The sequence below is a fragment of the Astyanax mexicanus genome, chromosome 20 (genome assembly GCF_023375975.1).
Source record: "Astyanax mexicanus isolate ESR-SI-001 chromosome 20, AstMex3_surface, whole genome shotgun sequence".
Taxonomy (NCBI): Eukaryota; Metazoa; Chordata; class Actinopteri; order Characiformes; family Acestrorhamphidae; genus Astyanax; species Astyanax mexicanus.
Genome location: NC_064427.1, coordinates 29894429 through 29906495, shown reverse-complemented (window position 1 = coordinate 29906495; position 12067 = coordinate 29894429). Strand labels below are relative to the sequence as shown.

At 38.1% G+C, this 12067-nt stretch overlaps 1 protein-coding gene across 1 annotated transcript in view; it reads right to left on the bottom strand.

Annotated features, from left to right (window-relative positions):
• The window catches only part of slc43a2b (solute carrier family 43 member 2b), a 29074-nt gene continuing 17007 nt past the window's right edge, over nt 1–12067 (bottom strand). The window contains exons 6-14 of the mRNA XM_007252468.4: nt 9082–9174; nt 8601–8734; nt 7983–8179; nt 7726–7869; nt 6140–6272; nt 5041–5173; nt 3804–3877; nt 3518–3641; nt 1–2128 (exon numbers count right to left, since the gene is read on the bottom strand). Of these exons, the coding sequence (XP_007252530.1) occupies nt 1967–2128; nt 3518–3641; nt 3804–3877; nt 5041–5173; nt 6140–6272; nt 7726–7869; nt 7983–8179; nt 8601–8734; nt 9082–9174 (1194 nt within the window). The 3' untranslated portion in view covers nt 1–1966. The remainder of the gene's footprint in view (nt 2129–3517; nt 3642–3803; nt 3878–5040; nt 5174–6139; nt 6273–7725; nt 7870–7982; nt 8180–8600; nt 8735–9081; nt 9175–12067) is intronic.

Sequence of the window (12067 nt, the reverse complement as noted above, 5' to 3'; positions counted from 1 at the left end):
TGAGGAACATCACATTTATTCATATTTTCTCACATTTCTCAGTAGTAATAATGCCTACCAGAACAAAACTGCAATACCTAGAACGCAGAACCAACCAGCCAATGGTTATCAAATAACAGCCAGTTATATAAAGTGTGATTCCTCACATATAGGATATGTTGTCCAAATTAAGAAACAATACAAATAAATACAACATATTTTAAACCAACTATTAGTCACAGGAATCCTTAACTGCATATCACAGTATCCACCCTAAAACCATAAAAATAACATTATGTTTTACAAAAGGCAAAGGCACTTTGATGACATGAGTGATATGCACAGAAAATGGCTTTAGTATGCGGTCTTAAAAAAAAAAAAAAAGAAGCAGAGGATCGGGAACAGTGTTGTAAAAGTGCTGGAATTCCCATGAAATGTGGGCCAAAGAGATACAAACTTCACAACCTTTAGGTAAAGCCACCTTTAGGGCAACGTGTACATTTCTCTGCTTTAGGAACATAAACAAATCTACCTTTACACACCTGTGCACAACACAAAAGTCATGGCACAGCAGTATGCAAATTGTTCAGTAAGTTTTACCTCATGGAATGACTTGGGAATGCCCACATTTGTTTAACGTGTGAGGTGGTATCTGGTTAGCGAGGTTACATACTGGCCAGTGTGGTCATGTCAACGAGTCTCATGACTTTTGGCATATCAGTCACTGTGCAAACATTTTAAAATTATTGAATGTTACTATTCGTTATTTTAAGATCACATATGAAGACATTACTATTGAAGGACTTTATGCAAGACTCAACATATGAATAAACCTAAAATAAATTATGTGCACCATAATAATATTTATTTTATATATATATTTAAACAGTACATAAAGAACACTCCAGAGACTTTGTGATCATGGCATCTTTGCATGACCATATGCTGTATGCACAGTTCTGTATTTCTCTCTTTTACCCCTAGGGGGAGACAAATGCCACGAATTGCGTGCCTAAAACATGAGGCTTAAGGCTCTTGGCCTCGGGTTGGTTGGAGCTTTTACTTCTTGGCTAATGTTGCTGAAATACCATTATTATTGTTATTGCTTAATATGGCTAGCAGCACTAAAGGCACTGATGTAAGCTACTGATGTAGCTTAGCTTAATGCCTGCAATGTTTGCATGCTTAGAAACGTGTGCAAATACAAAACTCTTACCATAGTTAAAAATGATGGTAATAAGTTTAAAAAACACGACCCGTTTGGGTGACATCACATCATTACACAGGGCTGCGGCACTTTAAAAGGTAATGGAATAGAAAGGCACTGATTGGCTGAGATCCCATCCCATCACATCTGGAACCCAAGAGAGCACAACTGGCCATGCTCTCTCTTGGTGGGTAGATGAAGACAGCGGGTGACTTCACATGAATCAAAGGAGGCATGCGCTTGTCTTTACAATCCTGGTGTTGGGGAAACCAGTGCAAATGATAAGGGGGAGGGGGGGGGGGGGTTCTAGTGAGTGGTGAGTGTTTTAATTGGCTCAGATAAACTGGGAAGAAATTTGTGTAAGAAGGCTCTAAAAAGAAAGAGCCAGGCAGCTCAACCATGCTGAACGCTGGAGGCAAATACGTGCTTCTCAGGCACATTCGGAACAGTGAATTGTAAATATCACAGGAAATAGACACACACACAGCTACACAAACTAATTCCCTAATTCCACTTCTTTCTTATTTTAAACTGAGGTTTGAGGTTCTGTTAATTTTTCCATTTTTGCCCTTCTCTTCTGTCCACATTGATGGCATGGCAGTTGTCAGTTTCCATGACAACGTTATCAGTCTGTTGAGTCTCTCAGAGATTGGAAAAAACTCAAACATCTTTGTATGTGTGTGTTATATCGTGTGTGTTTATAAGTCATTTAAATAATGGCAGTTTCTTTCATCCGTTCTCGTGTCTTTTGTTGTCTTCCCGGATCCGTGTGGCCTGGATCTACACAAAAGCCTCGGGTTTGTCGCTGCCGTTGATTTTGATGTAGATCTTGGCGTCGTTTTCTTTCTGCTTCCTCCTCTTGTGGAGGGTTCTGCGGAAGCACAGCAGATAGAGAGGCAGCAGGAAGCCCAGCATGCTCATGACTAGCAGGCCCACGTCCACCTGAGGCACAGAGAGAGAGAGAGAGAGAGAGAGAGAGAGAAAGAGAGAGAGAAAGAGGGAGAGAGGCATTATTTAAAACCACCGCTGTATTTCCAACATGGTGCGAAAAGTTATTTTCATTTCTGGTGTGTGGTAAAACTATTGGGACCAACTGTCTCTACTGTCTCTAAGAGAAGGCTTTTTACTTCATGTTGTCACTGATTGCAATCAATTCCTCACAGAAATGCTCCAAGAGAGTTAGTCAGGTCAGGATGGATCCAAAAGTATTGGAGTATAAGTACTGGAGCACCATTCCAGAAAATACAGTTCCACTGCTGTTACAGTGAATTATGTTCACATTGTTACGCTCCAGAGAATCCCATTCTATTGGCAGTACTTCTTTACAGGGACTAGACAAGCTTTGTTTGCACATTTGTTGGCATTTGTGCATCTGTGTCAGCAATTAGTGCAACTTATAGCTGATAAATGCATTAATAAGAAGTGGGATATTGTATTGTATTATCCATGTTTGCAACTGTAATCTTTTTAGGTGTCCAATATTTGAGATATTAAAAGAACAATCAGTAATAAATGGGAGCAAATGTGTGAAATAGCTACAGGAGTCCAATTTGTAAATACTGAATAGAGTTTATGGACTCTGGCAAGCGAAGGTTTTAAGTCTTACAAGTCTGAAGCTGATCAGTGAATGTATTTAGTATAATACTATATGTTTCTATGTCCACATTTCCCCTCTCATTATTATGCTAGTGGTGGTGAAAAATTACCCAGCTGTGGTTAGTGAACCTTACTGAAGCTCAGTGATTAGCTGTTCAGCAGAAAAATAGCTAGCTCGTCTGTTACCATGGCTGCAACACACTGTTTTTGCGTGCTGTTGTGTCCTGTACCCGACAACCCAGGGTGTGGAGTGGGGAGACAGATTTGAAGGCTACAACCCACACAGATTCCCATAATGTACTGCACAGTTCTGCCATTGCTTTAACTCTGCATGTTTCCTTAATATTTGATGATACATCCTGGTCATGTTGAGTTACTACAGAATATATAATTAATTATGATGAAGTAAACCCTAATGTTTCTTTAATATTTGTAGTAATATGAGATAACTCTTTCTAACTTACTACTTGTTTTGAATTATTTTATTCATTAAAAGGGTTAAACTTATTTATTACATTTTTTTTGCATTTGTCAAGACATAATGCTTTAAACAGGCATGCATATATGTCAATAAGTTAGTAATAACAAATCATTTTATATATATTTATATAATATTCTTGGAAGGAGACTTTACAGTTATGCAGACTATATTTAGGATGGTTCCACTAGCTAGAGTCTGGTTTTCTGCAGTGTATATATGTTTGTGTATATTTGTGCGTATGTATAAGCTCATACCCAGAGTGGATCTCCCTGCAGTGGCCCCATCATGGCCATGAAGAGGGGTTGTTGGAGCAGGGCAAAGAGGGCACTAACCAGAGACTGCATCCCTGTCAGGCTCCCGAACTGGCCTGATGGATATCTGAGAAAAAAAAAAACACATACTGTTACCACCGGGTAATTTTTGCATTTCCATTCAATTCTAATAGAATAGAACACTCAGTGTTTCCAGATTCTTGTCACATACAACATACAATCTTCAGACTCCAGGAATAGCAAGAAAAGAAAACAGCAATGGACTTACACAGCAGCGTACAGTCCTCCAACAGCTGAGTGGATGAAACCTCGGACCATGGTGTGCAGAACAAAGGAGAGCAGCTGAGGAGAGGAGAATAGTTCGATTCAGATTCAAATGCCGCCAGATTTATTACTTACTATAAATTTACAGTATACCTCAATATAATAATCACAGGCACGTCACATCATGTTTATTTTTTTTACATGTCACTATTACTGAATTAAATTCAATTGCTTATATCTAAATATATTAAGATGGCTTATCAGTATTACTGGGTTTCATTATGAGACCAATATTAGCAGGAAAAGCTGGATTAGATACTAAAGCAGCACACACAGACACACTCAAACTGTGGTATCATGTTGTTAGGTGTGTGTTAATTCCTGTGCTGTAGCAGCAGTGTTCAGGCATGATGGTCTATTTTTAGATGCTCATCCTAAGGCAAGTGTTTTAAATTTTAAATGTAAAACAGCTCATTTTAAAGATTCAGCATTTTTTTTTAATTAGCTCAGGTATTCGCTGATACTTTTCAAAATCTGTATCAGAAAAGAAACCAATGTATTAGTATAAAGCAACAAAATAAGAGAGAGCACTTAAAAATAATGAGTTTTAAGTCTTTGATTTTAACAAACTGAAAACCTCTGGAATATAATCAAGAGGAAGATGGATGATCACAAGTGATAATACCAAGCTGAACTGCTTGAATTGTTGCACTTTGAGCGGCATAACGTTATCCAAAAGCAGTGTGTAAGAATGGTGGAGGAGAACACGCCAAGGTGCACAAAATCTGTGATTAAAAACCAGGGTTATTCCACCAAATATTGATTTCTGAACTCTTAATTTGGTCTCTTTATTTTTCCCAGAGCTGTATATATATACTTTTTCTTTTGCACACATTTACACACACAAAAAAAAACAAACGGAAAAATTAACTGACATACATTTATATGCAGTTACATGCAGAATCTTGTATATTTGTTATGTAATGTAAGTGATTTATTGTGCTCTAACACCAAGTGTGGTGGCTTTTATTCTGTTCATACGAATATCAAAATTGCATCATATCGACCTAAATTAAGAAATATATCGCAATATATATATATTTTTGCCATATCGTCCAGCCCTACTGCAAACATTCCTCAATGTATGATGTACTGAGGACCTTAACCTAAAACCAGGTTAATGCTGTCGAGTGTAACATGTGTTCACTGTAATAAAGTGCTTCACTCCTAAAGTTTCTCACCTGCAGCTCGAGGATTGGGATGAGGCAGGTGATTCCAAATCCAACAAGCATGAGGTTGGTGAGGAAGAAGGCTCGTGTAGCATTGGTAATCTTCTGGATCTGTCTGTCTCTTCGCTTGGGCTGGGGCTGGTCTCTGAGAGGAGCAGAGAGATGATGGTCAGTACAGAGAGAAATGGGTCTGTTAGCTCTAGATTCTGCACCATCTTTACACAGCAAACAACCCTGCAGTGTTCGGAGTTAATCGAGGTCATTGCATAACAGTGACATCACTTCCCAAAAGTCTAGCTATAAATCAGTGAGATCAATCAATGCACACAATGTGACATGTTGTTTGTCTGTGTAAAGTGGAGCAAAGTGTAAAGTGGTTAGGATAGGTTCTCATTTAGCTTTATTAATATATATTTTGTTACCATAACATATCAATATATCATACAGTAAACAGACATAGCTCAATTGTTTTTGGATTATCTTTTTGTTTTTAGCAACAAAAGCCCATTAACATGAATGAGCTGGTATGTCAACTTCTTAAAAATGGGGATATTTAAATGTTTTTATTATTCAAGTCAAATCTAATAATATTTTTAACAATTAAAAAAATAAAAAAAAAATTAAAAGTGAGTATTTGCATTATTATGCTACTATATTATATCAGTGGAATAAAATGTTTTTAAATAGGGATGTGCCAAATATTCTGAAACAAAAAAATGTATAATAGCCGAAAATGGCAATTGAAAGCACTTTTAGTGTTAAGCGAAAACACAGAATATTTTTACAGAACAATGACATATTTGTAGATTCAGCAATTATGAAACAAATGGCAAAATGACTGAAAACTTGTAAAAAAAAAATATATGTTTGATTTTTTTAGTATTTGGTATATATATATATATTTTTCAAATGTTTTATTTAGTTTGTCTTCAGTTTCTGCAAAAAAAACATAATTTTGGTGCACCCCTAGTCTTAAAATACCAAAAACATAATTTAGTGCAATCATTTCTGTAACAATATATCTCTCTCAAATAAAATCTGCTGTTGTTACATTATTAGTGCATGATGGCAATGTATCGGTATATATTCACAATGCACTGCAGAGACTCACTTGATGGCATCTTTTTCATCTGAATCTCCATCATCACATTCCTTCAGCTTCCAGTCCATGATCTGACCAATAACTGGAGTGGTCAGCAGACAGAGCAGCTGCATCACACCAAAAATAGAGGAGTACAGGCTCACTGCAAGAGAGAGAGGCGTGTAGAGATTGGATAGAGAGAGAGATGATTAACACTGGCTGTAATGAATAATCAGAGGTTAGTCAGTAACTACTGTGGTTAATAACTACAGCTGAGTCTAGTCTAATGACTGGGAGCTGGGGGTCAGAGAGAGAGAGAGAGTGGAGTGAGTATGTTTTGCTTCAGGAGTGACCTGCACAGGTCAAGGTTAAATGCTGGGTCAGCAAACAGCTGAAATCATAAACTCTGCTACTTTAAAAAAAAAAAAAAAAAGCTACCCTACAGCATTGTTCTACACATCTACTTTCTTACCAAACTCCATTCTCTCAACTGCAAAACAACAGTCAGATGAGCATGAGGGAAAAGAAATCAGAAAATCCACTGAAACAACTTAACTTCTCACTGGCTTCTCTCTTTTTTCCTAAATAACACATTTGTATTGTCTATAAAAACTGAACATAGGTCAAAAAAGGCCTTTAGCTGTGGGATTTCCACCCATTAAGCAAAAAGATTTGTATGCTTGCTAGAATGAGTAGAAAAATGTCTAAATGTTGCTAAAATTACATTTTCTTTCTAAAATTTTAACACCATATCAAGTTATAAAAGATCCAACGCATTCAGTTGTATGATAAATTATTTTAATAGCATTCATTTTTAGTTGCTTGACACACATCAATTTATCAACGTGTACACAATGATGGCCTGTCTTTTTGCTTACCATAGTAGTTTCTACACTACACAATACTTATTATACTACCCTATACTCCTCTATACAACTTACTGTATTCTACCTATACTCTTTATAATAGGACATACTATACTACCTTATCCTCTGCAATGCTTCCCTCCCTAATCATCCTTATACTACTCAATACTACGCTATACTTATTACTACCCTATAAAACCCTAAACCACCTTATCCTTCCTGATACTTTTCTCCCTAATTATCATTGTATTACACAGTACTATGCTATACTTATTAGTAGCCTATACTACCATACACTACTTTATAATCCCCAATACTTCCCTCCCTAAACATCAATTATACTACTCAATGCTACACTATACTTATTACTATGCTATAATACCCTACACTACCTTATAATCCTAAATACTTTTCACCTTAATCATTAATATACTACCAAATACTACACTATACTTATTCCTACCCTATATTAAATGTAGAACACAATTGTTATTTTCTTATTTTTTGGCTTGGGTTTCAGGTTACTGGCCTGCGGATGATCCAATCACAATTCTCTAAACATACAGCTTTTGAACGATGCTTTCAACATTCCGAAAACTCTGAACTGCCTTTCCAAAACTGTCTGGTGAATGTTTCCTCCCATTTGCGTTTTTCACTGTAGCTTATGTCATCTAAAGTTTCCTATTTTCACATTTCTCACAAATTTCACTAAACTTTTACTTTCTCTAATTATGACAAATAAACACACACCTGTATTAAGATCTCCGCCACTCATGGACTCCAAGATGCTGTTCATCGCTCCCATGTAGAAGATGAGTCGCAGCTGAGTTATGCACATAGTGACCAGACTGAGCAGGAACAGAGGACTGAAGATGCTCTGAGAGAAGGACTGAGCTGCAGACAAGAACAACATGATTTAGGTCGATATTTTGAAAATGCCAACCTGGTGGCCCAAAGCTTTTCCACTAACTTTCTGTTAACTGTTTAAAAAAAATGTGCTCTCTTACATTCTCCTTTTTCCTTGCACTTCACCTCCAGGTCCATGGTGGAGAGGCAGAGATTGTGGCCCTCGCTGGTGGCCAGCTCCTTCTGCTTGAGAGAGTTGCCTGCGCTTAGTCGTTTACCCACTGTCGTCACCTGCTGATAGAACTGTTTACCGGTGATCTTGTGGTCGAAGCCCAGCCAGCTGAACTTGATCTTCACTCTGGAGAAGAAAAGACCAGGAGACTTAAACCCTGAACACAGACACAGCCTGGTGTTTACTTTCGTAATTATCAGTTTTATAGGCCCTAAAATTGAAAAACTCTGAGGGACTCAAAGTCATAAGGCACGATGGACAGTTATTAAATACTCCAGAATAATTTCATAGAGAATAACAATACCTAAAAATGATATAATAATAATAATAATAATAATAATAATAATAATAATACAAGTGTTCTGTGGGTAAGGAACCTTTTACAACAGGTTTTCCATAGTGGAGAAGAGCAGTTTAACAGCCAAACAATCATCAAAAGTTTTAATTATTTACTTTAATTTAATTAAAGTAACCTCTGGATAAGCCTGTTTTTAGGATGCAAGTGTGCATTGATGCATTTATCCACTCTAAGGTAAAACAGACATACGTGTAGTCCATGTCCTCAGGTCCAGGGAAGGCCTCCGAGGGCCAGTTGAGGAAGCAGTTGAGGAAAACGAGGCCAGCGCACGCAGCCCAGATGACGAGGATGGCAATAAAGGTCACTCCCAAGTCATAGATCACCTGAACAGAGACAAAACCAAAAGCATAATGAAAAATTCTTGCTTAGGTTTCATTTCTCACTTCTCTTTTTCTCCTTCAGTCATTTCTGCTTTTGTGTGGCCTTAATGAAGAAGTAGAAAACATGTGACTTGGAAGTTTTACGCAGTTATGGTTAAAAAATTACATAACTATTCATACTTGCTATTTTGTTTTTTTTGTTGGACCCATATCTCTGTTGTAAAAAGTGCTATATAAATAAAACTAAATTGAACTGAATAGAACTGTGACTTCTTATAATGCATTATGATGCACTGTAGTTTTATTTTAAGTCATTTTCACTTACTATCCATACTTTAAACCAAACACACCTTAACTCCAGGGAAAGTGACGGCGGAAGACGCGTAGGAGCCGATCATGAGAGAAATGAAGGTGGCGCGCAGGTCTCCAAACATGTTAGGCAGCTGAAGAGACAGAAAACAGAAAATCCATTAACATCCATCCAGTGAAACCCATAGCTCTGTATCTGTTGTCACAAATCATCTCAGAGAAGTAACACAGTGTGAGGACCACAGTGGATATAATGGCTACAAGCTGATCTCAGACCAGCGATACCAGAGTTGTGTGAACAGCAGTGCCCAGTGGAGCGGGAAACACTGAGCAATTAGGAGCTGAGAGCAAAACAACAGAAGCTTTTTTTTGGACCGGGTTGGAACTGAAGACCATAAAGCAGACAAACAGCCCTGAGTGAGCAAATGAGGCATAGAGGACAACATAGCAACACAGCAGGGCTGATAAACAACTGTTCAGACCATCTTACCAATTGTACACAGACACACACTTGTTTTTGGACATTTTGGAAACATATGAATTATACATACTATGGTCAAAACATTATGAATGCCTTCTAGCTACACTGAGCATATAGAAACTCTTAATAGTTAAGTAACATAATTACAGACTGTAGTCTGTTTTTTCTGCAGATTACAGTAAAATAATAGAGATCTTTATTATCCTATTTACACAATGTTATTTAATGGTCAGGACCACCACAGATTAGAACACAGGTATTTTTGGGTGGTGGTGGTGTGTTAATCCCTATCTGGACAGGATTAGTTTCTCAAGGGGTCCTGGGGTAATTTTCTTTTTTATAGGGGGTTCTCTGTGATTTTACTTCTGTCCAGAACGACCATGTATGTGTTTTCGCCGTCTGAGAAAATTAAGGGATGAATTACCTACTGGTCCTAAGGTAAAAAAGCTATTTGTCCAATGCTACACACTGTAATTTTACTTTGAGCACGCATTTCCACTGAGCTCCACTTAAACACAACAGCGAGTGGAAATGGAGGAGCTACTGATCACGTGACCAAGAAAGCCTAAAAACTCACTGGTCCTCCTGTTTTTTTTATTGCAGTCCGGATGCACGAGTTTTATCACTGAGTAAAAGTCTGAAATATTTTCCACAGACGTCCCCCTGAGGAATTAATCCCCTCCAGAGAGGGCGTAGGTGTGAGTTGTCACTTTACATCTGCACATTGTAGATGTAAAGTCAGAGTTCCTGCACAGTTTTTCCCTCATTACTGCCCACAGGACGCTGCCCACAGGACCATGTAGGCTGAGTGTTTCTGAATAGTGGACAATTTTTCAGTCTAGCAGTGACACTGAGGTGTTTAAAAACTCCAGCAGCACTGCAGTATCTGATCCACTCATACCACCAGCACAACAGACACTAACACCTCATACACCACCATGTCAATTTATTTACTGCAGTGCTAAGAATCAAAGACCCCCCCACCACCACCACCACCACCACCACACAAATAATAGCTGTTCTGTGGTGTTCTTGGGGGGTTCAGTGAGAGGACCACTGAAGACAGGGGTTAAAGAGGATTATGAAGTATGTAAAATCCTGTTTATTTAGATAATATGCATTTTTCACCAAAAGACATACAGTATATTAGGATATACTTGCACACAACTTCTTGCTCATGAGCTGTTCAGCCAGATAACTCCTGCTCTCTCACTCTATCACTCTGTCTTCTCTCTCTCTAGCTGAAGAAGCCTGCTGTCTTCACTTATTCCTCCACTCAGGGTTGTAGTGAACTGTGTTGAAATGCATGGTAAGGCTACTTAACTCGGTGAAGTGTCTGCTGGCACATGCCTTATGCCTTATCAAACTTTCTCATAATGTGCTTCTGCAGCATGATGTACAAATATTCTGGGCTAAAAGTCTTAGACGTCACATTTATAGGAATAAAATGAACACTGTCTGCTAAACCATTAAGGTTGCACAACCCCTGAGGCCATGACGCTGATGACCTAGAGCCATTGTTGCCGGGTCAGCGACTACCTAGCACCCTGTCAGGAGTTAATGCACACAGCTCACGCCTAAGCAAAACCCACTGAAGAGGAACCACAGAGAGAACTAAGAGATGGAGATGGGCCTAATCATTAACTGACTGTACACTGTGTGCTAATGGAGCAGAATCAGAGAGGATAGATTGGGCGAATGAGAAGGTTAGATGAATTAAAGCAAGAGGAACAAAAGATAGAAAATGCATGAAAGAGAACAAGAGATTGATTGGGGATTCACCAAAATTAAAATGCATTTACCTCAAGGGTTCTATTTTAATCATAAAATTACCTCAGTAATGCTATCCTTATCATAAATTTACCTCAGTAGTGCTATCCTAATCATGAATTTACCTCAGTAATGGTATCCTTACCATGAATTTACCTCAGTAATGCTATTCTAATCATGAATTTACCTTAGTAATGTTATTCTAATTATGAATTTACCTCAGTAGTGTTATCCTATTCACAAATTTACCTTAGTAATGTTATTCTAATTATGAATTTGCCTCAGTAGTGCTGTCCTAATCATGATTTTACTTCAGTAATGGTATTCTAATCATTAATTTACCTCAGTAGTGCTATTCTAATCATGAATTATCAGTGAGGTATCAGTAGTGTTATCCTTATCATGAATTTACTAAATGTTCAGTACATCCCTAAAAACAAAGAATGTGAGAAATGGGAAGAGAGACAGAGAGAAAGGAAGTGAGAGAGAGATAGCAAGAGAGAGAAAAAGGTAAAAAGAAAGAGAAATGATGTGTGTTGCTTGCGATTTTGTTCCGCTACACGGTGGAGATAAACAAGGTCAGAACAATAAAAAGAACAGATGAACTCTCTCATCCTTTCATCCCTCCATTCATCAACTCCCCCTCCTCTCTCTTGCTCTCTCACTTTTTTCTCTATCATCAGAGCCTCTTCTGTATGGGAAGAGTTGTAATGGACAGAGAGACGAGTCTGGGCACTGAGCCAAGCAGCCAGAGAGAGGAGACAGCGAGCGCGACA